At 41.7% G+C, this 23,174-nt stretch overlaps 2 protein-coding genes across 3 annotated transcripts in view; one reads left to right on the forward strand and one right to left on the reverse strand.

Annotated features, from left to right (window-relative positions):
- The first annotated feature begins 73 nt into the window (after positions 1-73).
- Positions 74-11,687, forward strand: CCDC176 (coiled-coil domain containing 176). Its single transcript, XM_010583698.1, has 10 exons — positions 74-288; positions 1,521-1,586; positions 3,478-3,621; positions 4,738-4,818; positions 5,188-5,258; positions 5,674-5,818; positions 6,230-6,729; positions 8,196-8,300; positions 9,539-9,607; positions 11,149-11,687. The coding sequence occupies exons 1-10, from the start codon at positions 247-249 to the stop codon at positions 11,207-11,209; spliced, it is 1,284 nt and encodes a 427-aa protein (XP_010582000.1). The 5' UTR covers positions 74-246; the 3' UTR covers positions 11,210-11,687.
- A 6-nt stretch (positions 11,688-11,693) lies between these two features.
- Positions 11,694-23,174, reverse strand: part of ALDH6A1 (aldehyde dehydrogenase 6 family, member A1) — an 11,760-nt gene continuing 279 nt past the window's right edge. Inside the window, exons 1-11 of one of the 2 annotated variants that reach the window (XM_010583699.1) lie at positions 21,312-23,168; positions 20,879-20,953; positions 19,346-19,507; positions 18,673-18,751; positions 17,821-18,123; positions 17,000-17,121; positions 16,566-16,755; positions 15,715-15,896; positions 14,072-14,251; positions 13,784-13,882; positions 11,694-13,336 (exon numbers count right to left, since the gene is read on the reverse strand). In XM_010583699.1, coding sequence (XP_010582001.1) covers positions 13,232-13,336; positions 13,784-13,882; positions 14,072-14,251; positions 15,715-15,896; positions 16,566-16,755; positions 17,000-17,121; positions 17,821-18,123; positions 18,673-18,751; positions 19,346-19,459 — 1,374 coding nt within the window. In that variant the 5' untranslated portion in view covers positions 19,460-19,507; positions 20,879-20,953; positions 21,312-23,168 and the 3' untranslated portion in view covers positions 11,694-13,231. Of the gene's footprint in view, positions 13,337-13,783; positions 13,883-14,071; positions 14,252-15,714; positions 15,897-16,565; positions 16,756-16,999; positions 17,122-17,820; positions 18,124-18,672; positions 18,752-19,345; positions 19,508-20,878; positions 20,954-21,311; positions 23,169-23,174 lie in introns of those variants that run through there. The other variant, XM_010583700.1, reaches the window with a different exon arrangement.

Genomic DNA, 23,174 nt, shown 5'->3' on the forward strand with positions numbered 1-23,174 from the left:
TGCGCCGCAGCGGCTGCCCCTGCCCCTGCTCCCGCAGGCCGACGGCGGCGGGGCAGGCGGCCCGGGTGTCTGAGGAGAAGCGCGACGAGGTCGACGCGGCGCTACGTGAAGCTCAGCTGGCGGCGACCGAGGCGTCCCGGGCCGAGCACCGCGAAGCCGCCCGCCGGCTGGCCAGGAGCAACGTGGAGCTGCCGTGGCGGCAGCAGGACGCGGGGAGGGAGGCAGGCGGCGGTGGCGGCGGCCGCGATGGCCCTCCTCACGAAGCAAGGCCAGGAGAAGGCGGAGGAGGTGTGCGCGCAGCCGGGCGGGCCCCTCTCCCCCCGCCAGCCTCCAAACACAGCCTGCCGGTGTGCAGCCGTCTGTAGGAAGGCACCTAACGGCGGGTCCTGCCCGCCGTGTTTCGGTGCCTGCGGCCGAGGACGGACGCAGCCGGGACGGCGTTACCTCCCTGCAGCCAGTACCCGGCGGCAGCCGTCCGGAGGGCCGGCTGGGCCGCCGCAGTCGCGAGGCAGCAGGGCGGCCTTGCGGCGGGCAGGCTCTTCGCGGGCTGGGCTGCGAGGGGGAAGCCTCGCCCCCGGTGCCTGCCCTCCCTCTCCCTACCGGGGACCTGCTCCCTCACACGGGAATACGGCGCCCAGTTGCGCTCCCCCGCCCGCAGTACAAGGGGGAGAGCAGCGTACCGGAACGAATTCGGGGAAGGGGCACCGAAGTGGTCGGGGGCTTCAGCACGTGATGTGCGAGAAGAGGCTGAAGCGTTTGTTCAGCTTGAAAAAAGAGAAAGCTAAGGGGGAATGCGCTGGTTTTAGCTACCTGGAGAAGGTTTTGGAGAAAATAGAGCCCAGCTCTACTCGGAACACAATGAAGGAAAAGCAGCCCTACGCTGTGGCTTCCATTTCCTCCATCGCAGATGATTTCGCTTTAGTCCTATTCCCGCTTTTCTAAATCCAAGTACCAAGCAAAGCCCTTTTTCAGGTCGAAAAAGAAACTGAAAATGGAAGCCAAAACTAAGTTATTTTAATATCCTATTTATTGAATAAGAAGATACAAAGCTCTGATCCCCAGGACATTGGAGAGGTCAAATGGTAGGAGACAATTTTCTTGCTCACATCCCACTGTTTTCATTCAGCCTATCCAGTACAGAAGATCTTATTCAAACCTTTTTCCAGCTGCCTGTTTGTCTTTCCATATCTCCCTTTTTTTCTCTTCTAAACTGCTTCTCTCACACTACACCACTATCCAAAACAGTAAGGAAGAAAACCCTCTGTCCACAGTTTTAATTCTTCAGCAGAGTCACAGATATGTTTCTATCTAATATGTGTGGGTTTTTATAGTTTAAACTTACATTATTTCCTATGTTTAACACAAATCAAACAGTTTTAAACATAGTTTAATTGACCTGCACGCTGCAAATGAGGGACCTTTCCCTTCTGTGTCTTCTCATAATTAAATTTGAAGAGAACACAGCAAGGATACTTTATTTTCCCCTCACAGTTATTGTTTCTTGATTTCTCTTTTCACAGATTGAGAAACTGAAGCAGGAGCTGATTGATTTGAAACAGCAAGCGCAAGAAGAGATGAAGCAGCTGGTGAATGAACTTTTTTCTTTGTCCTCAGAACAGTGGGATCTTCAGAGCAGGCTAAGAAGTAGTTTTGGTTTTAGTATGAGGAACAAGCTAGGGCAGTTAACTGTTACAGGTTTTGGTGAAAAAATACTGCATGAAGAAAGAACTTGAAAAAAACAATGCTGATGTGGGACTTATCCCATGACTCGTAGCATTATTTCAGATAGTAGTAGGAATGTTTTATAGCATTCGAAATAGCATTAGGAACCAGCTGGGTAATGTTAAGGCCAGAGGCACAGCAAAAACATGTTTCCTTTTTATGGAGATAAAAAATAACTACTTTGAATTCTTTCGTAGTTCTCCTTCATTCATTACTGTTCAACCAAGAATTCTTAAAAAGAACTGAGAAAATTATTATTTGTTAATCTGGCTTCAGTAAGAAACACAGAACTGTGCTCATCTGCCCGTTAAGATGGTTATCTCCCATCAAGCAGACTCCACAAGAACTTTCTCTCACACTCAGAGTATAAAAAGCAGAAAAGGCTATAGATGATAGATGTGGTGGGTTGACCTTGGCCAGACTCCAGGTGCCTACCAAGCCACTCTATCACACCCTCTCCTCAGCTGCACAGGAGGAGAAGAAATACGACAGAAGGCTTGTGGGTCAAGATAAGAACAGGGAGATCGTTCAGCAATTACCGTCACGGGCAAAACGGACTCGACTGGGGGAAATGAACTTAATTTATTACCAATCAAATCAGAGTAGGAATATAAGAAATAAAACCAAATCTTAAAACACCTTCCCCACCCCTCCCTTCTTCCCAGGCTCAACTTCACTCCCAATTTTCTCTACCTCCTCCCCCTGAGTGGTGCAGGGGGATGGCAATGGGAATTGTGGTGAGTTCATCACATGTTGCCTTTGCCGCTCCTTCCTCCTCGCACTCCTCCCTTGCTCCAGCGTGGGTTCCCTCCCATGGGAGACAGTCCTCCATGAATTTCTCCAATGTGAGTCCTTCCCACAGGCTACAGTTCTTCACAAACTGCTCCAGCGTGAGTCCCTTCCACGGTGTGCAGTCCTTCAGGAGCACACTGCTCCAGCATGAGTCCCCTGCGGGGTCACAAGTCCTGCCAGAAAACTTGCTCCAGCGTGGGCTCCTCTCTCCACAGATCCACGGGTCCTGCCAGGAACCTGCTCCAGCACGGGCTTCCCATGGGGTCACAGCCTTTGGGTGCATTTTACCTGCTTCGGCCTGGGGTCCTCCAGGAGCTGCAGGTGGATATCTGCTCCACTGTGGCCCTCCATGGGCTGCAGGGGGACAGCCTGCCTCACCATGGTCTTAAGCATGGGCTGCAGGGGAATCTCTGCTCTGGTGCCTGGAGCATCTCCTCCCCCTCCTTCTTCGCTGACCTTGGCGTCCGCGGAGTTGTTTCTCACATATTCTCACTCCTCTCTTCCTGCTGCTGTTGTGCAGCAGTTTTCCCTCTTCTTAAATATGTTATCGCAGATGCGCTACCAGCATCGCTGATGGGCTTGGGCTTGGCCAGCAGCAGGTCCGTCTTGCAGCCAGCTGGCATTGGCTCCATGGGACATAGAGGAAGCTTCTAGCAGCTTCTCACAGAAGTCACCCCCATAGTTCCCTGGCTACCAAAACCTTGCCATGGAAACACAATACAATGATATGAACATTGCTTTAAACTTACTATTCATTTCTAGACTTGTTATTTCACTGGAGGGTAGCGTCTGCTGAGTTTGCAGCATTTCTTCTAATGATGAATTCCTTGTGGTTTTTAAAAAACTGCAGCATGGTGTAATTTCAGACATTCAGTTCTGTGTGGTCTGTGTTTTATGTTACAATATTTGATGATTGGTTTCTCTCGTTTTGCTTTCTTCTTATTGAGATTTTCTGATTTGCAGGCAGACTATTATGCCCAACAAATAAAAGAACTGGAAAAGAAATTTCAGAAAAAAGTCGGAGAAATTGGCCAAATTCAATTAGAACGGAAATTAATAAAGGAGTTCTGCAGGGGGAAAGCATCTATGGAGAAAGAGCTGGAAGATGTAAGTTTGTCATAAATATGTGTTTGCAATATTTATTTAAAAAGCAACTTTTCTGTCTGCATGCCAGCATAGAGTTTGGGAGTAGAGGAGAACAGACATAGCCAATCTACTGGATTGTTTTCTTTATGGTTTACAGAGAGTGAGGAAAAGCACTAGGTTGACAAAATGCAAGTTCTGTAGCCAGAACTCATGTCTGTAATGGTCCAGTGCTATAGGGTTGTTTTTGGTTTTTTACAGAATAACATGAATCATACAAACTTATATGTGGATGGACTAGAGCATCTAGTACACACTTTAAAGACGTGTGGAGGAGCTAGCACTTGACTACAAGCAGTATAAGTCTGACTGATTTCTCACTAGTCAGCCCAGTTAGGATGTGAATGATAGTATTGTATCCCATTTTCAACCACATAAACCATTTAGAATATAAAACTAGGGACTGTCTGTCACTAAGGACTTACACAGCACATGACCTAATCAGGGATACTTTGGAACTATAATACAAATACTAAATAGTAGTATTGCCTGTAAAACATTTCAGCCTGGAATAAAAAAGTATCCCAGCTGACTGATGACATGAAAAAAGTGCCTCGAGCAATTCAAGTGCCTTGCTGATTCAGCTCTACTGGAATTTTTTTCAACCACAAGAAGGGGCTTAGAAACAGCATCAAATGCTTTCTGTGGAGACAAATGATTGGTCAACAGCATTTGGATTATTAATATATAGCTGCTTTTCAGCTAAGATATTAAATGCGAGTTAATCAGGCATTTTTCAAAGAACACTTGAGGCGTTGGACTTTGAATGATCTTGATGACTGAATGAATAGACAAAGTAAAGCAGATTTCTAAAACTGAGCACTAAACAGTGACAGAGTGTGTGTGAATGACTGTCAGTGATGTGAAAATATGGGCACAGGTGAACTAGGAAGAGGAAGCAAAGCAGTAATACAAGTCAGAAGGTTAAGTGAATTTTATAGAGGGTGTAAAAATTTTATGAAGATTGTGGTTAGTACCAGGAAAGACTATCAAATTTCTTCTTGAAGAGTACATCCACACTTCTAGTTATATGGCTGAAATAAAATGCCATTATTAAAGAAATTTTATTTTTTATCATAGTTTAAAGACAGTATGGAGATTTCAAACAGGAGATATCAGGAAGTGGTTGTGAGATTGGAGAGGAGGTTTCTTGAAGAAAAGGTAAAGGCTGACAGGCAGTTAAAACTTGTATTAGAACAAAATGATTTCTCCTACTGACTACTCTGGTTTATATAGTTTTCAGTTTCTTAGTGAGCATTTTACAATTTCCCCTGTAAATACAAGTATGATAAATGAGTTGGAGGCTAGGTGCAGCTTTCCAAGGAAAAACATGGGATGTCAAGATCCCAGAAAGGCCATATTCTCCACTTCCACCAGGAACTTCAGTGCCCTTGGGGGTTCATTCTTTCTCTAGCAAGAAGTTGGGTGGGCTGAAAACTGTGGGTGTGATTTTAGAATTTACAGTTTCAGATTTTAGCTTCTGTGCCACAGGTCTCACGCAAAATTTAAACAGGCTTTTCTCCCTTTCAGAAAAGACTAGAAGAAGATGTTGAGAAAAAGCAAATAATGATGGCAGAGACTGCCCAGTATGAGGCTGTTTTGTAAGAAACACTTGCTTTTCCTGTTTTCTATTTTATAAAAGCATTTTAGCATTGTGTTCTAAATAATAAGTCGCCCGTGTTACTACATGGGCTTTGAAGGGCAAAATCAGTGATGACCTAGGCGGTTTTTATATTTCCAATGTCAAGGTGATGTCAGCACTTACATTCAAACTGCAAGACTCACGCTAGTTCCAGGGGACAACTGGAGGTAATTTTATCACAATGGTACCACTGTTTTCTTCATTCTCCCAGTCCAGGTGTAGGACTAGGAGCAAAGCTATGAAAACTTGGTACAGACCTGTAAGAATTTTACAGCTTAGCTCTGAAATTAGGACACTGGAATATTGATTTTAATATAAAAAGAAGGAAGAAAGGTTGTGATTAAAGCTCTTGGATTTTGTTTCCCTCGGTCCAGGCAGCTGAACAGCACTGGGAGAGAGGTGTTTAAGGAGAATGTTTGTCTTCATGGTGCATTTGCTCACCAGCTGAAAGAGACAATGGAACTGCAAAAAATCAAACAGAAGTTAGAAGAGGACAAAACTGTTCTGTTACAGGAAAAGGTTTCTGCTCTGGTTTTAATTCTGTTTCATTCTCCTCCAGGAAGGGGTACATCTGTATACAGATGTAAATTTACTGAGACTAACCTCTCCCCAGTCAGCTGCCTCCGCAGTTACTGAATTTGAAGTTGTCTGAAGAAGAGCTCTTATTCTATCTTAATTACGGAGGAGAAAGAAGGAAGGCTTTCCTATGGCAGCCCATTAAGATTAGGTCTCTCTGTAATGTATACTACATATCAAGCTTTCTTTATCTGGCTTCTCTTGTAAAGAAAAACCTGATCCCAGAGAAGTATTCACTCTCCAGTGTGAAGGTGCCAGCATGTTTACTACATTGTCAGTGTTGGGGGGGAAAAAACCCCTCCAGATTTGGTGCAAATGAAATAAAAGCCCAAATAATTTCTTCTCATCTTTTAGGAAACCAATGAGGGTTTGATTCGAAAAAAGATCCTACAGATCAATCGCCAGAAAGCACAGATTGGAGATCTGCAGCATAAAGTGGCAAAGCTGGAGATGGCCTTATGTCGCATGACCAGAGAATCTGAGAGAGAGACTCAGAAAACACAGCATCAGGCACTGAGAGAAAACCAGGCGAGCATGGTGGAGGTCAAGAAACTGCAGCAATTACTAGAAATGAAGGATCAGGAGATGAACCGAGTGAAGAAACTAGCCCGGAATATCTTAAATGAGAGGACTGAGGTGGAAAGGTTCTTCCTAGATGCTCTGGAACATGTGAAGCAGGAGATCATATCCAGTAGAAAGCACTATAAGAAAAAGGCCCAAACCGCCTATTACAGAAAAATGATGGAGGCATGTGCAGGGAAGGAAGAATTTCCCAAAATCAAAACATTCAAAAGCAACATAAATAGCACAAATAGCGTGTACAGAGACCTAGAGGAAGCAGAGAAATGCTACTGGTATTGAAACATCAAAACCTAATGTCTATCTTCCTAGCACACCTGAAAATACCCTTTGCGTGATAATATTGTCTAGATTTGGAATGCTTGCAGAGGCTTCTGTAGTGAGACTAACTGTATGAGGTATAATATCCCATCAATTAGTAATGACTTTGTGGGCACCTAATTTCAACTAGGCTATCGTTTTTTGGTCATTATTTCTATGGATTAAAGATAAGCTCGAAAGAGTTCTTTGCATATTCTGCCATGTGCTGTCGAATTTGATATAGAACTTCCAGTATAGATGTGGTTCTGCAGTTTCCTTTTAATAATTGTTGTTGGTTCTCTAATAATTTTTGGTTTTATAGGCATTGCTCTTCTGGCATTGCTCTTTTGCTTTTTACTCACTCCAGTGAGCTAATAACACTGAAGCCTAAAAATTACAGTTAAGATGCAAACAGCTCTTTACTATGTTGCTGATCATTTTAACAGAAACATCCAGTAGATGGCAAATCCAGTCTTTTTTCAACTGTTCTTCCGTATGTCAGAAGGCCCTGCTTTGCACTGTGTTTTCAAGGGCTGTTTTCCTCAAGCTTCATAATAATCTAAAATTTAAGCCATTACATGAAATAGACACTGACATATCAAAAACAAGATCCCATGCAGTGCAGTACAGTACCGATTGACAAGATTACATTTTATAGTGAATAAAACAAAATCTCAGACTTATAAGCCTGAGTATCTCAGAATTTGTATTAGAATGCAACTTAGTTTAAATTAGGGCTACATATGCCGCGGTGGCCAGGATTACAGGTCTCCAACCTCCTGCTAGAAATCTGTGCCTACAAACTGCAGCAGTGTCCAGGCACTGGGATTTTAAGCCATAGAGTTAAGGTCCCCCATAGCTGAAGCTTGCGTACATCCTTAGTGAGAGATCAAAATTATCGTACTCCCAAATAAAACGTTTGCTTGGTATGCATTGGCTATTGAATAACTTGGCGACACACAATCTGTCAGAATGCTTTCTTCAGTTCAGGTTACCTTATCTCAAAAATGATACAGCAGAAACACTTCATGAAAAATCAGAGGTAAAAGTAGTTATTGAGATCTAAGGAAGCTTCCCCTTGGAGCAAGAGAAGGGGCAGACTGGAACCGAGAATTAAATTTGGTTATACGTATTGACCCTTTTATGTATGAACAGAAGCAAGAAACTAATACACGTTAGTACTAACCTTCCCCCTCCCAGTATTTATAACCACTACATGTGTAACAGAAATCATTGGGTTTGTTCTACTTAGTTGAGCCATAGATTTAGAAGTCAAAAAGACAGCACTGTGTGCTCAGATTTATTTTTTGAATTTACATGCTATGAATAGCTGAACAAGAGCAATGCAGAGCTAGAATTTAAAACCTGTTTTACACATACAGAATCCATGAGATATGCCTTTGAAATTTTCTTCTAATACATTGTTTTCTGTGTTTTTCAGGGAAAAAATCCAGTTTGAAAAAGTGGATATCAGTGAGTTGACATGGGAACAAAAAGAACGTGTTCTGCGATTGCTTTTTGCCAAAATGAATGGCACCAATCCACGGTAATATTCTGTTTCTTCAGTAGCTGAATGCTGAACTTTCCCTGTTAGAGGAGCTGAGCTGATAACTCCAGCTCAGGGGATTCCAGGAAACTCTGAATCTAACATAAGGATCTAACTAACTGTGTGGCTTGGTGTGAGATACTTTAACTCTTTGAAAAAGATGATTTAACCTTTTGAAAAACTTCATATACTATATACTAATTTTGGACATGCACCAGACTATACTGTTAGATCTTTTTGTGTAGTATCAAAAGAAAAGCAAGCGGAAGTAAATTTTGATAGTGCTGAGGAAGAGAGGAGTGAGGGGAATTAACTGCTCATTGCAGTGGGATTAATTTTTTTCAGTCATTAATGAATCCCTATCCATCTTTACCAAACAAGTAAATAATGTATATTGTGACAGTAGCACTCCTCACATATATTTCCTTTTAATAAGAGTACTGTAAAGCAATCTGCCAGTATTAAAATACCAGATTATTAGAAGTGTACTTACTCTGGCTGTCTGCATAAGAAACTTGGAAGCATGACTTTAAAATCTAGCTTACACTGGAAATTCAAAGTACAATCAGCATTAAATATATTAAAAGCAGTGAACTGGGGCATAAGAGGGGCCCAAAGAGAAATCTCAAATGCTATGATTTTTAATGTAGTTTGGGGAGACCTAATGCTTAGGGTGGAATATCAGCTTCTCTGTGTTAAAAGGCTTTATTTAATTTTTAAAAAATTAAATTTTTTTTTTTTTTTTTTAGCAAAAGTTACATTAATAGAATTCTAGCGAATTTTATTAAGGTCATTGCAGTGGAAGTAAGAAATGTGTAATTAAACAATTCATCCATCAGCTTTTATGCATGGATTTAACTCCTTTTATCAGTACTTGCCAACATACAAGAGCACACATAAAGCTGTAGAGTATGAAAGCTCCAGGAATGGAATGCAAACACTTCTTTTTAAGTTGACTTATGATTAAACCCAGTTTTTTAAAAAAAACTTTTGACTGTTTTCCTCATTCCCTTTTAATTGTAATGATTTTGCCACAAAATACAGAATTCCATAGTGAAGTGAACTCACGTTTGATTCATAGTGCTGATTTTGGAGAGTGTACTGCAACAGGTCAGGTGCCCCAGCATTTCTTGCTTGCTGTTCATTTTAGAAAACAAGTTTGGTGTAGGATTAGAAACCTGGCTGAGCGTAAATCACCGTTAGATGAGGATTACTTTGCTCTTGTGTCTCCCTCACAGGAAATACAACAGAGTTTTGGCTACTTCAGCTTCAGCTCCTGACGATACTAAAGAAGAAAGCAAAATTGGGTAAGATGCTAAATTATACCACACTATCTAACATCTCCTCAGTCCTGGTTATATATAAATGGATGCAATTGTTTCTCTGTCATCCCTCCCACTTTAGAATACTTTGGTTTGTCTGAAGATCTTTATTAGTGTGTCTATACACAAATAAATGGATGTGTCACAAGAGAATAATTTTTTATTTATTTTGAAATTTCTGGTCACATTGATCTTTTAGCAGCAGACATTTAAGACTCAGCTCTCATGAAAAAAAATTGATCTCATGCCCCCTTAAAGCCTCCTCACTGAAAAGCAGCTTTATTATTTTTGGAGGATTCTCTTGTGAAAGGCCATGAGCATACAAGGAGGTGCATTTTCAGCTAGCACAGCGAGTTTTGATTAAAAGGCAAAATCTATTAAGCTGGCGTTGCATTCAGTATAGACTTACTTAGAGAGGATGGACCAGGATGAAGATCCATGTGTCCAATTTTCAGATACAGACTCAGATACACTATACAGCTAATTGCAATACTCCAAGGCAAGCAATATCAACTTACCCTGGAGGAATAAGTAGAGAGGGGTTCTGGCATGCCATCATGTCAGACATGAGGCAGTCAAGCACACAAACCAAAATGTAATATTCAGACATCAAATGACCAGATAAAGTTCATAAGCAGGAGCCCTGGAGGGATTTATATAGAAAGATGAGAGACACCTCCTTTGAGAGGCAGAGCGCCACTTCCAGAAATGGGAGTGGAAGGGAGCTGTAGCATTTTTTTTTACACAGACAAGGAGAAAAAAAACCAGAAGCGAAAGTCACAGGGCCCAATTCTCAAACATAGTTTTTGGATTTAGGAGTATCAAATAGCTTTATCTAGACTGCAGAATTTTGCCTGCAGGCAAGAAACAATTTTTAATAGGAGACAAAGGGTTGAGTATAAAATTGTATTTTAATAGAGTCTAAAGAATTCTATTATGAGATACTTTATACTTAGATTATACATATAATATAGAAGATATATTCCTTAGCTTAATTTTTTATAGTGAATGTTGAAATAAAAAGGAGAATAAACAGGTGGGTGGAAAGCAGTAACAGTAACATGAGGCAGGTACATCATGATCAGTCACCATCTGCAGCTTTATCTAAAAAGGTATTTCATTAACTAAAAAAAGGCAGATACAAGATTTGTATTTCTAGTACAACTGAAAACCATCTGTTTAAAAAATGAAAAATGAAAAGATTATACAAGTGTCTAGAACAGGTCTGGAGAAGGTGCAGGGATACTCCTGCAATTCTTCAGGGAGCAGGTAAGCTTGATAATAAAGACTGCTTTTGTTACAGGAGAAGCTGGATTTTAGAATTTCTAAAGGAAAGATATAATGGGTTTTAATAGGACAACAGAAAAGTCAGAATAGCAATACTGATTAGGAAGAAAATTAAGACGTTTTGAAAGTGACTGACTGTAGACAGTATTAGAGGCTGTTAATTAGTATTCCTTTCCCAGGTGCATGAAAGAATGCCGATGTCTTAATGGTGACTTACCTAGAATATTTTACCTTTGCAGCACAGAAAATGCTTCTCCCAACCTAATATTCATTACACAGCAGGCCAACTTATCAGATTAATCAGCTGCAGTAATCCTTCCACATATTCAGTTGTTAACACCACAGACAGAGTAAGGTGGCTGTACACTTTGCATGAACAACAGCCGCAGCAATTACCAACTCATCTGCACTTTTCATTTTGGAAGTTATCTTGTGAGCAAAGCTGAAAATTCTAAATCATCTGTCTGCTGCACTGCTGCTTTGACTTCGTGTTTGAAATACATCTGAAATATAGTTATTTTCCTCCTTCTTAAAGTAAAGGTTTTATTCTTTCCCAAGCCAGAAGCCCACATGACCCTGTACAAAGGACTAGGATTTGGACTAGTGGTTAGAACTCTGTATATATGTGTTGCTATAATTTGATGAAGATATATTTTCAGTTTGTAATAAAGTAATTTATGTGAAGCTTGGGAGTTTTTGTGATCAAATGATGTGTATGTGGAAACAGAAACAAGGCATTCCTTGAAATGCTGTACGAGGAAATGGTACAGAGGTCCTTGAAGATGTATACATGGGTTACAGGAATCACAGACCAGCCTTTGCAAAGGGGAATAAAGTCAACATCACACCTATATAATGTCTTACCAAGGAGCAGTCATATTCTGCAGAAATGTATTAGCATGTTTTTAATCTGTAATCAAATTGCAAGGTGAGAATTTCCCTCCAGGGAATAGCAGAGGAAAAAACCAAGATACAAACATTAGTGAATGCACAGCAATTGCACTAATACATAACTGTCAGTTACAAGGCATCTTTACCAGAAGGCAGGATGCAAAGTGTTCACATTGAGGTTGTTTAATTAGAACAAGTAATGGTTACAATCATTAGAATAATATTATTTTCCATAGGTGCTTGAATGAGTTCCCTGCAGATCCCTCATGGCTGCATCACCTAGGAACCAGGAATAAAAATATAGGCTCTCCAGCTCCAAATGCACAGATTCTTAAAAACACAGTATACCAAGTCTTATCCTTCTCTAGTAATGGGACCTGCAGTCCCTAGAGAACATGACTGTGTTTGAGCAAATGTGACAAGGAGTCAATCAATCAAACACAAGAAATACAGCCATAGTCAGGAAAAGAAACCAAGAGAACAGGCCTGGCTGCTTTGTGATTAAAAAACGTGTTCTTTCTTCCTACTGACCCATCTACTTACTCCACCTTCCACCCACACGATGCTGTGACGCAAAGATACATAGACATGCTTATGTTTCTGCTTCTACAGTTTCATTACGTTACAGGACCTGTAGGCACATATCCGTCAGCACAGTAAAAAGGCACCAAACAACTTCAGGTATAACGGAATTGCTGGCAAGCTGGAGAATACAAGCCACGCGCACAACAGGAACAGAAGTTTTCAAGCTGTCAGAGGCACAGTGAACGTCACTGTACCATCCAAGGAATTTCTTTCATCCTCAGACAAGCAATCAAATATGATTTCCTGAAAAATCCTTAGAAAGCTATTTCCCAAGTGTTTTGGAAACTGCTCAACAGATGAAAGACTGACATTTTCAACTCCCAAACTTGCTGTCTTCGTTGTATGTAAAGTCACTTCTATGAGACACCCAAGGTGTCCCAGTTATGTCACTCAGAATGAGTACTCATCTTTGAGTAAGGTGAACTCAAAATCTTAACATGTAAGATAAAGAGGTAAAGAAAAATGCTACGAGATGTAGCCAGGAGTGAGTCACTAAGGCTAAAGATATTGAAGTGGAAACCAGAGTAATGTTCAAGTTCAGAGGGTCTGGAAAGAAACACAAATTAAGACCAATCTCACTGTCTGCCCTTTCAATTAGATAGGGTTGTTTCATCTGTCATAGGTTGTGGGAAAAAAAATTGAGTTCAGCTAGCCAAAAAACACTGACAGCAACAGTAAGCCCAGACTGTGCATTACATGAGCCTGCCTGATCTGCACAGAAACAGAGGTCCTTGAGAAAATGGAGCTTTCTATTCATTCCCAAGGAAATGATGATAGTCAGGACAAAGCTGGAAAGTGCAGCATAGAAGGAGAAGGGCACCAGGAACAGCATCTGCAAGGGGTGATTTAGTTTCCCATAGTTGGCATAACCACAGCAGGCTTGGTAACGGTGGCATCTTCCTCTTTCCATTGAGAAATTATAGTTTTCAGCTGTGTGTAGAACTGCACTCCCTGGAGGAAAGGAGAGAGACATGGATCGGATGTTTGGCCTTATGAATTCTTCAGGTCTCCACTAGTGGTGTATCAAACAATTTTTGCTTTATCTACAGAGGGTTGAGTTTTCCTCTGTGGGAACAATTCCTGTCAGCCTGTTCCTTTTACCAGTTCCCCAAAGATGCTGGTTCTGTGAGAAAGCCTACTACTTAGTTCTTACTCCCTTCTTAAATCTCCTGGAAAAAGACTTGCTTTTTTATATTTAAGGAAAAAAAAAAAAAAAAGGAATTGGCTACTGTAACATGCGTTATGGTGGCTGTGATCACTGGCTAGACTTCGGTTTCCTGGTTGAGATGGCTTCAAAGTCTCCTTACTCATGAGGTCTGATGACAATCTCCCCATTGCCATTTATAATGTGATTTATCACAATTCAACCCAGTAGAGTACTCTGAATCAGTAAGTTACCTGCTTGCCATAGAAATTGGTGTCCCCTCTGAAAGAAGCACGAGACCCGGTGAAAGAGAACATGGGCAGAGGTACTGGGATTGGAACATTGACACCCACCTAAACCAAAGGAAAGCTGCCATATTAATCACAAGAAATAGCAGATTGTAGAGTACTCTTCAAAAGTTACCGCATTTTCTTTCCTTAAATCAGAGGCTGGGTACTCTTCGCCGAGTGATTAGTCAGTACAGCTGGATGGCTACCCACTGTAAATGGTGAGTACTAAGAACAATTTTAGCTTGCACATACCTGCCCCACGTCTACTAAGTGAGAATATTTCCGAGCTGTGGCTCCATTGGTGGTGAAGATTGCAGTTCCATTTCCATAGGGGTTATTGTTCACCATCTCAATGGCATCATCCAAAGTGTCTGCTTCCAGAACCACTAAGACAGGCCCGAAGATTTCCTCCTTATAGCAAGTCATGTTTGGCTGCCAAGACAAACAGCAGAAAAAACAGCTTGTATATAGGATATAATAAACAGGATATAATAAAAATATCCTCGTAAACAGGATATAATAAACACACATGCTGCTAATGGTCAGGATATTCCTAGGATCACCCATTATACTGCATTGCCACAGGCCATCCTTCAGTCCTCTTTGCCTTTTCACCATTTCCCATGCCCTGCCATCTATCTCGTCCACTAAAGAGGGCATCACTTTTCATCTCCAGAGCACCTTCTGCTTTTACTGCCTGCCTAACCTCTCTTACAGATTTTTTCTGACCAAGGCTGATTAAGACGGGGATTAATGCAGGCTAGTTTACTTCAGTTCTTGTTGACAAAGTGACTAGAACCTGCTGTCCTTTCCAACTCAGTGTCCAGGATTAATGTCTGATAATTAGCAACGTCTGACACATAAAAAAACCACCAGTTGGAGAGTACCTTAATCACTAATAGCTAATACAGCAAACTACAAAACATTCATTTGACAAGGTATAAGTTTTACGTGGCTTACGATATTATTAACCACTGTATAAGAAAACTAAGAATCACAAAATCTCAGTGAAAGTTTTGGGTTTGAATACCTAACAATATTTATGACACATCTCAGAAAAGTGAAGTATTTTAAGATGTTTAATGAAAATTAGGCAAGAAAATTCTGAGACAGATTAAAAGCCTGAATTATGTAATAGCATAAAATCAATAAAATCCTAAGAATACAAAGTACAATAGCAGAATTGTCAAGATTGGTTTGCTATCATGGAATCACTCACCAAAAGGCCCATGAGGAATGAATACTTAAATGTTAAGGAAATCACACCAGCTAATTGCATAAACATAAAAGAATGAATTTAGGTATGAAAACTCACGTGGATATGTACCTGCTAAAGAATATTGCCCCATAGTAGTGTCCATCTGTTACACACCATGCATTATGTTGAGAGGTTGACTCAATGAAGTTGCGAATATGTTCAACAACAAAGATTTTGTACCTTATCCTGTATTATTCTCGTGAAGATTTCCACAAATATTTAACTTCTGTTTCTGCAAGTACTTAAACTGCAAACTGCAGGAATGTGTAATGGAGGAAGGAAAATTTCAAGTTTGGCTGTTCATCATACTCTTCCTTAGGTATCTGCTGCTGGCCATTACTACAGACGGATGCTCAACAGACATCTAGTTTAACACAGTACAAACTGCCCCTATCTTCTTTTAATTGGCTGCAATCTATTCAAGTTAAGATCATTAACCTCATTCAGAGTATGCTGCACTACTGCAAATTCTTTTATCACCTCCACGACAGCATTACAATGAGCACTTCATTGGAATTGTGCAAGGGAAGGCTGAGCCATTTATGGGCTTTCTAGCTGGTGATTATTGATTACTGACTGATTTGGGTAACCCGTTTTTCGGTTATACACTATCAAGCACTGGTTTCGGTCATCTTACCTTGACATTGGCAAGGATTGTTGGCCCAACAAAATTGCCATTTTCATAGCCCTTCACTTTGATATTACGTCCATCCAGAAGAAGGCTGGCACCTTCTTTTACTCCTTTCTCAATCAGATGGCAAACCCGTTCCTTAGCTTGGGGACTGATTAGAGGCCCTAGATCTGCTCCAGGCTGGTCTCCTGTGAAGAGGCAGAGATGCCAAGTTTTTAACCCTGACAGCTTCCTCTTCACAGGCATCGTGGAGATAACTACACTGGCAGAAAAGATCTGAAAATCCTGACGTTTCTGAGACAGAGAAACAAAGATCTGAGATGTTAATGAACAGGAGTAATAGCGTGCAACTCTCATAATCAACAAATAAGAGAAGTCATAAGCATAAGCATAATTTTAGATCACCGGGAAGCCAAAATTCAATAGATTCTTCTCAGAAAGGAAACTTTTCCCCTTTGCAGGACTTCACTGAACATAAATGAAAGATAATTCTCCTAGAATTAATAACAGTCTAGTTTTTCCAAAGTACTTGTTTCCATTTTTCCTTTTTATTGCATGCTTACTACAAATTGGTAGGTTTGAGTTAAACATAGGACATAACCTCAAAGCTCCAGTTGAAACAAGACCGATCCTGTAAACCTTGCATCACAGTCATACTGCCAAGCCTTCCTACATACTCCTACCTCCAAGTCTAGGGCTGTGTTTCCCAGTCCAGACATTCTGCTAGCTCCTACCCCTACACATCAAACCTATGGTGCCAATAGCTCCAAGGGACACACCGCAGTAAGGCAGATACACCAACCTAAAAAGGTACAGTTGTACAGAAGTACCTCATAAGAAATTATCACAGTCTGTACCTGCATTTACACGTAGATTTTTGGCTCTCTCCACAAGCTCTGGCAGCCATTTCTGAGCTTCTCCCACTAGAATTGCTGTAGACAGGGCCATGCAGCGTTGGCCAGCTGCTCCAAAAGCAGCTCCAACCAGCTGGTTCAAGGTGTTCTCTTTGTTGGCATCAGGCATCACCACACCGTGGTTCTTGGCTCCCTGAAATATAACACATACACAGTCTCCCATTATTAACCACCCCAGCCCACTTCTCTAGCTCTCTGGCAATATCTTCATATAGTAGCTATGACTCTGCTACCAACAGGCTGGCAAGAAGGGCAGCCTCATCACTTAACTATCAGTAGCAAAGTCAGCTTCTGCTGCTGAGTAGCGTTAAGTCTCAACATTCACAGGAGACAGAGGCAGTCTATGTGCTGAAGTGTGCTCCATTCAGACGCATTACCATGTTGGCCTGGACTCTCTTGCCATTCCGGGATCCTCTCTCATAGATGTACTCGCCAGCCTGATTAGATCCCACAAAGCTGATTGCTCTGATATCCGGATGGTCACAAATGAAATTCACAGCTTCAAATAGGAAATAATACATTATAACTGTGGTGCACAAATGCTTCCCTCTGTTCCCATCCCCGCAGTGCTAAATTCATGGATCTTTCTTACCGAAATTCTTGCCTCTGTGTTTCCTACATCTGAGTTCCCCCACTGCCTGTCTATGCATCTCTCCACTAACTCCTCAGGACATGTACTCCTGCCCCTGTCCCTGGCTCTCTGCCATCTCTTCATGCTTTGGGCATCTCCCAAGGCACCTGAGCGATGCCAAAGCAAAGTTATCGTTGTCTATTTGTATCCTCATGTTCTGAAACTACTTGTATGCTGTAAAAAATATCATGTTAGGAGCTAGAATACTGGCATCCACTGTATATTCAGTGAGACATTTAATTCTTGTTTAGGCCTCCTTGGGAAACCAAGATGATTTATCTAATTACTTCAGTTGGAGCTTAGGTTGCTAAAGAGAATTTGAGCACTTACATGCCTTGGGAACTCTGACCCCAGCCCCCAAAATTTTGTCCACCGTATCTCCTGAAAAATTTGGTGCAAGATGGCAGACAATCTTCTAGTCACTTCCCTTCATGTCCATCAAAAGGGCTGAAGCATCTGTCCAAACCTATCTAACAGCAGCAGTACCAGACTCTCCAAACAATACCTCCACTGAACATATACAACACTTACAGACTCCAGCCATCTCCCAGGAAGGGCTATTATTACCTTCATGTTGTCCATGGATGATATTCAGGGTCCCATCGGGGGCACCAGCATCCTGAAACAGCTTGGCAAGGAACATGAGTGCTCCTGGTACACGCTCAGATGGTTTCATCAAGAAGGTGTTTCCACAAACCATAGCCATGGGGAACATCCAAAGAGGAATCATGGCTGGGAAATTGAACGGTGCAATTCCAGCACACACACCCAGAGGCAGACGGTAGGTGTAAGTGTCCATGTCTTTAGTGATGGAGGGCATGGTCTCTCCCAGTATGAGGGATGTCACACTGCAAGCATGTTCAACCACCTCTGCAGCAGAAAGGGCAATATGCCACTGGATGATCTGTTAACAATTAGTCCCCGAACTCCCTTCTCACCACTGCCTTGACCCAAGTCTTTCTTCCAGCCTCTTTTCCCACAACTTAAAACTCATTGTGCTCCAGAAAATCCCTTTGCTCTGCCAAGCACTGTGAGCTCATTGTGAGTGGATTCCCTCTTGAGTGCATTGTATGTCACTGTGATAGGACCACAGACATAACAGCCCCAGTAAAAGAAGCACAGGTATAGTATTATTGTACCTTAGACATCTGAGCCCAAGCAAGAAGTTCTTATCCCTTTACAGCAATTTGTAGTCACTCCTAGGAAAAGGAAGAATCTAACAACTTGGAAGTGATTTAAGAAAACTCTATGTAAGGGAACTTTCCAGGTCAGAATTACAATTTCCCCCTTTCTTTCAGTAGGAGGCTATGAAGGGAGCTACATGTACAGAGTACCAGAGCAATCAGTTGCTCAGGAGACCTCCTCCCTTCCTATGGATTCTTAAAGCCCCTTTTTTAACAGGAGGAGCCAGCAGCTTACGGAGGCCTCGGAACACATCTCCCTCAGCATCAGCCAGGGTCTTCCCTTGCTCAAAGGTGATGAGTTTTGAAATTTCTTTCTGAAAATGGAAAACACGAAGTTTATGAACATTAGAAAAGTGCCTGCCCATGAAATAGGGTGCAGGGATAAGACAGTTTAACAGAGAGTTGAACATCACAATGAACAGACTGGGCAGAACGTGCAAAAGCCTACACTGACTGATGTGCTCCTTGCAGACAAGAAGCCAATAAGCCACACCAGTGACATTTTAGAAAAAACAACCGTGGGTTGGCTTGTCCTTTACAGCTTTCAGGTGTCACACCACAGACACACCAAAAAAGCAATCAGGGAAATCCAAAGACATAGTAACATACTTGTCCCACTTGTCTTTATCAACTGGCACATTCTCCATCAAGGCTGAAAGTTCCTCTTGTGGTCTTTTGGTAAAGGGGCAAATGCAGAATAATATTGCCTAAGAAGCACTGCCTCTCTGTCCCCATTTGATGGAGAGTGCTTTGCTACACCTCTCAACAACAGTGTCTCAGTTGGCTCCTCAATCATGGCAACAACGCCTCATCAAGAACTCTGTAAACACCAAGTCTCTCAATTTAATTCCTAAAGTCAATTGCAATGCATTCAGCAACAGCCATCACACACAGCCGTGGTGCCTCACCAGATTGTCTTTGATGAGTTGTTGATAACGCAGGAAGATTTGCTGGCGACTCAAAACAGATGTTTCTGACCAGTTCCAAAAAGCCTTTTTGCAAGAAGCCACAGCTGCCTCCATCTCACTGGCCGTGGCTTTTGGTACACGGCCAACCACTTCATTTGTGGCCTGAAGGAAAAAACAAACCGCATCAAAACTCATCTCTACCTGTCCCTACCAACCATTCAATGCTCCACGCCACACACCTAATATCCTTGTTCTACAAGGAGCTGTACTTCTGAGGGGACAACACAAAAGAAACTCCTTCCTTGGTGCACACAAAAGGCCTGGGCTACAACTGGAATAGTTCTGAAAACCTCCACTCCACACATCTCAAATTAGGCACCCAGAAAGCTGCAAATGCAGTGCTGATTTCCAAGTTAGAGTTGAAGTGACTTGTCTATCTTGAAGCTTATACAGAGTGTAAGGCAAAGGTTTCTGTGGACTGTGGTCTTTTTCCTCTGCATCATCTTGGCTCATTTGCTGTCCCTCTTGCACACTAAATGAGGCAAGCTTCCTTTGGAAAAAACAGTGTATAACTATGCAATTGGCACTGATGTTAGTTTACCTAGACCACTAGGTCAAAGTAAGATTTTTACAAGCAACCTTAGTTCTACAGTATCTTAACTTTAAAAGCTTGTCTTTGCCAGTTTAATCTCCTTCTAACGCACTCTTAAAAATTAAATCTGCTTTGACATGACAAAAACATCAGGTACATCACTAAGAGAGAAACTACTCAAGAGAAAGAAAATTAAACAAGAATGTTCGTCACTGCATAGAGACCAAATGAACTTCATGAACATGGCTCGCTGCTCCAATCACTTCCACAAAGCAAATCAAAATAGGGCTTTACATAGATATGTTTTCGAAACTGCTGTCCAAATACTTACTAGGGGGGTCAGAATTCTGAGTGCAACCTCATTTCCATTTGTCTTTGGCAGGGGACTCAGACAAGTACAAGTGCTACTAATCTAAGACTATTTTGCATTGCATAGCATCCAGCCTCTAAATTCACTGTGAATATTGTCACTCACAGATAGAAGCTCTCTGAAAGGAGAGGAGCTTCAGCTGTCAGGATTTTTTACCTTGGTCTGAGAGTGAAATTAGTCTCTGTCAGGGCTTCACATTCAGCTGGCATCAAATTACACCCGGTTGATTTCACATACAGGGTGAAAGAAACCCTTCAGAAATCTGACATACTGATCACAGAGCCTTTCTATGACCAAAAAAAATGTAAGCCAAGTTTAAGCTTCCTTTCCGGAGATCAGGGGTTTACTACACAGGGGAGATAAAGGAGGTCATCACTTTGCTAAGACTGACATTTCATGTGAAAAGAAAATCGAGAAGCAATTACACAGTGCTAAATCCATCTTAAGCTCCAAGTCTAAACCTTTCTCAAGAAATGTATGTACTTTCCCCTTTTACCAAATGCTTGAACAGAGGCACAGATCCTTGCTGCACAGTGATTGCTAATATATAAGCTGAGACCACTTCACTTACCGGGTTGTGGATATCAATCCATTCAGTAGTTTTGGACTCAACAAACTTCCCATCAATGAAGAGTTTGGTTGTTGGCTGCGGAGGACAAAACATTGGACAGTGAGTGATCTTTGACTCAAGGTGCCTAAATACCAGTGTGCCTTATTACATGCAAGCCTTCATCATTTACTGCTACGCTGCCCACTAGAGAGTCTAGATCCAGTATTTACAGCAAGACCCAGCTAACTGCTTAGGCTGAAATTTGTCATGCTCTCTGCCCCATTTTTCTCTCACTTTACACCAAAATTCTTTCTAAAATCAGTTATAGAAAAAATACATTGCTATGTTTATGTTCAGAACTATTTCAATTTACTTAATCACCCAATATTTACTAAGTTAGAAAACTGAAAAACCACAATTCATAAATATTCAGAAGAAACACTTAAGAATTCACCTTGTGAGAATTCCATGTACCCAGTGCACACTGTGCTGTGCTTCCTTTCCATCAAGCCACTAAGTAGGTTCATCTCTCCAGCTCATAGCTACAGGCATAAAATTGGACTTTCCCCACTCCCCGTGTGGTCCTGCAACTAAGAGCAAGGAACCTGCATCTGCTGAGTTCACAATGACTGTCCTGGCAGGCAGCACAGAAGACAGAACTTTCCAACTCAGATGCAGAAGAAAGAAAAAGAAAGTTTGGAATCAGGAGTTCAGGTAAACGTAGGGCAGAAGGAAAGAAGGTAGAAGGTACCAGAGGTAGAAGCTGTAACTAGCACTGAATAGGCAACAAAACTGTATCATGCAGAAAAACAGATTGGGACTGTATAAATTAAGAAACCAGAAACTAGGAGTTGATATTGGGAGGTAAGGAGAGAACTAGGAGAAAGCAAGAACCAGTTAATCATGCCACAAAACAATGGCTTGAGGTGAACAGGTAAGAGGAAGGGGAAATGGATCTGCTGGGTGAAGAACAGAAATGGGACGGATCAAGAGAACTGGGATAGAAACCCAAACATGTCAGGAACTCTGTGAAGAAATTAGGATGTGGAATTAGGAGAGGGAGATGAGGACTGGGATGCTATCCAAGGTGTAATGAAGGGAAAGAGATCAGAGGAAGAATCAGGAACATAAATGATGTTGGCTGGACAAGTAATGACAGTGAAAAGTGGAGAAGAGTGAAAAAAAGTGAACAGCAATAAGAGTTGCAGCAAGCTGAGAAAGCTCGGAGATGAGAAAGCTAGGATGAGAAGTGTAAAGTAAGACTGTTAATGGATAAGCAAGACCTAGTGATTTGGGAGGTAATACCAGAAGTGAATCAAAAATAAAAAGTTGCAGATGATTGTGTAGCTGGAACTACTCTTGGGAAAGAGAGGCAGAAGTCTGTGCCTATGAAAACACAATCCCCTCTAGAACCTGGAAGGAAGCGCAGGAACTTGACTGAGTTTCCTGACTGTCAGAAATGGTCTTCTAGTGCTGGTCTAAAGAATGACAAACTCCTACCGCTATCAGTCACTCCACTGGCCCAAGTGCCATGTATCTGCACTGGACCTACAAGCCCCAGTGCTTTATGACCCATGTGGACTTCACTGCAATGGAATTTATGCTTTTTTCAAATTGCTAAAAAGGGGTATCTAGACAATTGCACAGACAAAGAAAAAATATTTCAAGCAAGCCAGGAAATGCTGAATTAAGATTGATTGCACTTTCTCTGTAAGATCACCACCTTTCATCTGTGGAGAATAAGCCTGCTGTGGGAACAAGGACTGTAGTAAAGCAGACTGTTTGGAGAGTCATGATTTAGCTGTTTAGAACTTGGAAAGTGTACAGCCATGGATACCAGAAGAAAAAAGGTGCTATGACAGCTAAAGTTGTTTGATAATACCCAAAGAAAGTCAGATCCTCTCTCTGCCATAAATAGATGATATGAGGCCAGTCCACACAGCTTGAAACAATCTTTTTTTCACGCATTATCATTAGTCATATATTCTTTTGCTGAATTTCATTTTTGCTGATCTTACTGAAGAGATATACACGGTAAAAGAAATCTAAAAATTGGGGAAAAAAATTGGCTGGTGTACATGTAGCACAATGCATGCTACATAAGGAACACGGAGAAAACTAATCAGGACGTGATTAACTGAACTAACATATCGCCCTTGGGTGTACCTGTTGAGCCAGGCAGGGCTCGCTACAAGAAGTAACGTGAGGTGAGGTGATTCCCGGAGCGGAGGGAGCTGCCCAACCGCGCACTTCGTGGCTCCGGCGTCAAACAAGTCTGACATTGAACTTTTTTTCCTTAACCCCCGTTGAGCACGGG

Source organism: Haliaeetus leucocephalus, unplaced genomic scaffold, assembly GCF_000737465.1.
Source record: "Haliaeetus leucocephalus isolate CR32 unplaced genomic scaffold, Haliaeetus_leucocephalus-4.0 Scaffold932, whole genome shotgun sequence".
Classification (NCBI taxonomy): Eukaryota; Metazoa; Chordata; class Aves; order Accipitriformes; family Accipitridae; genus Haliaeetus; species Haliaeetus leucocephalus.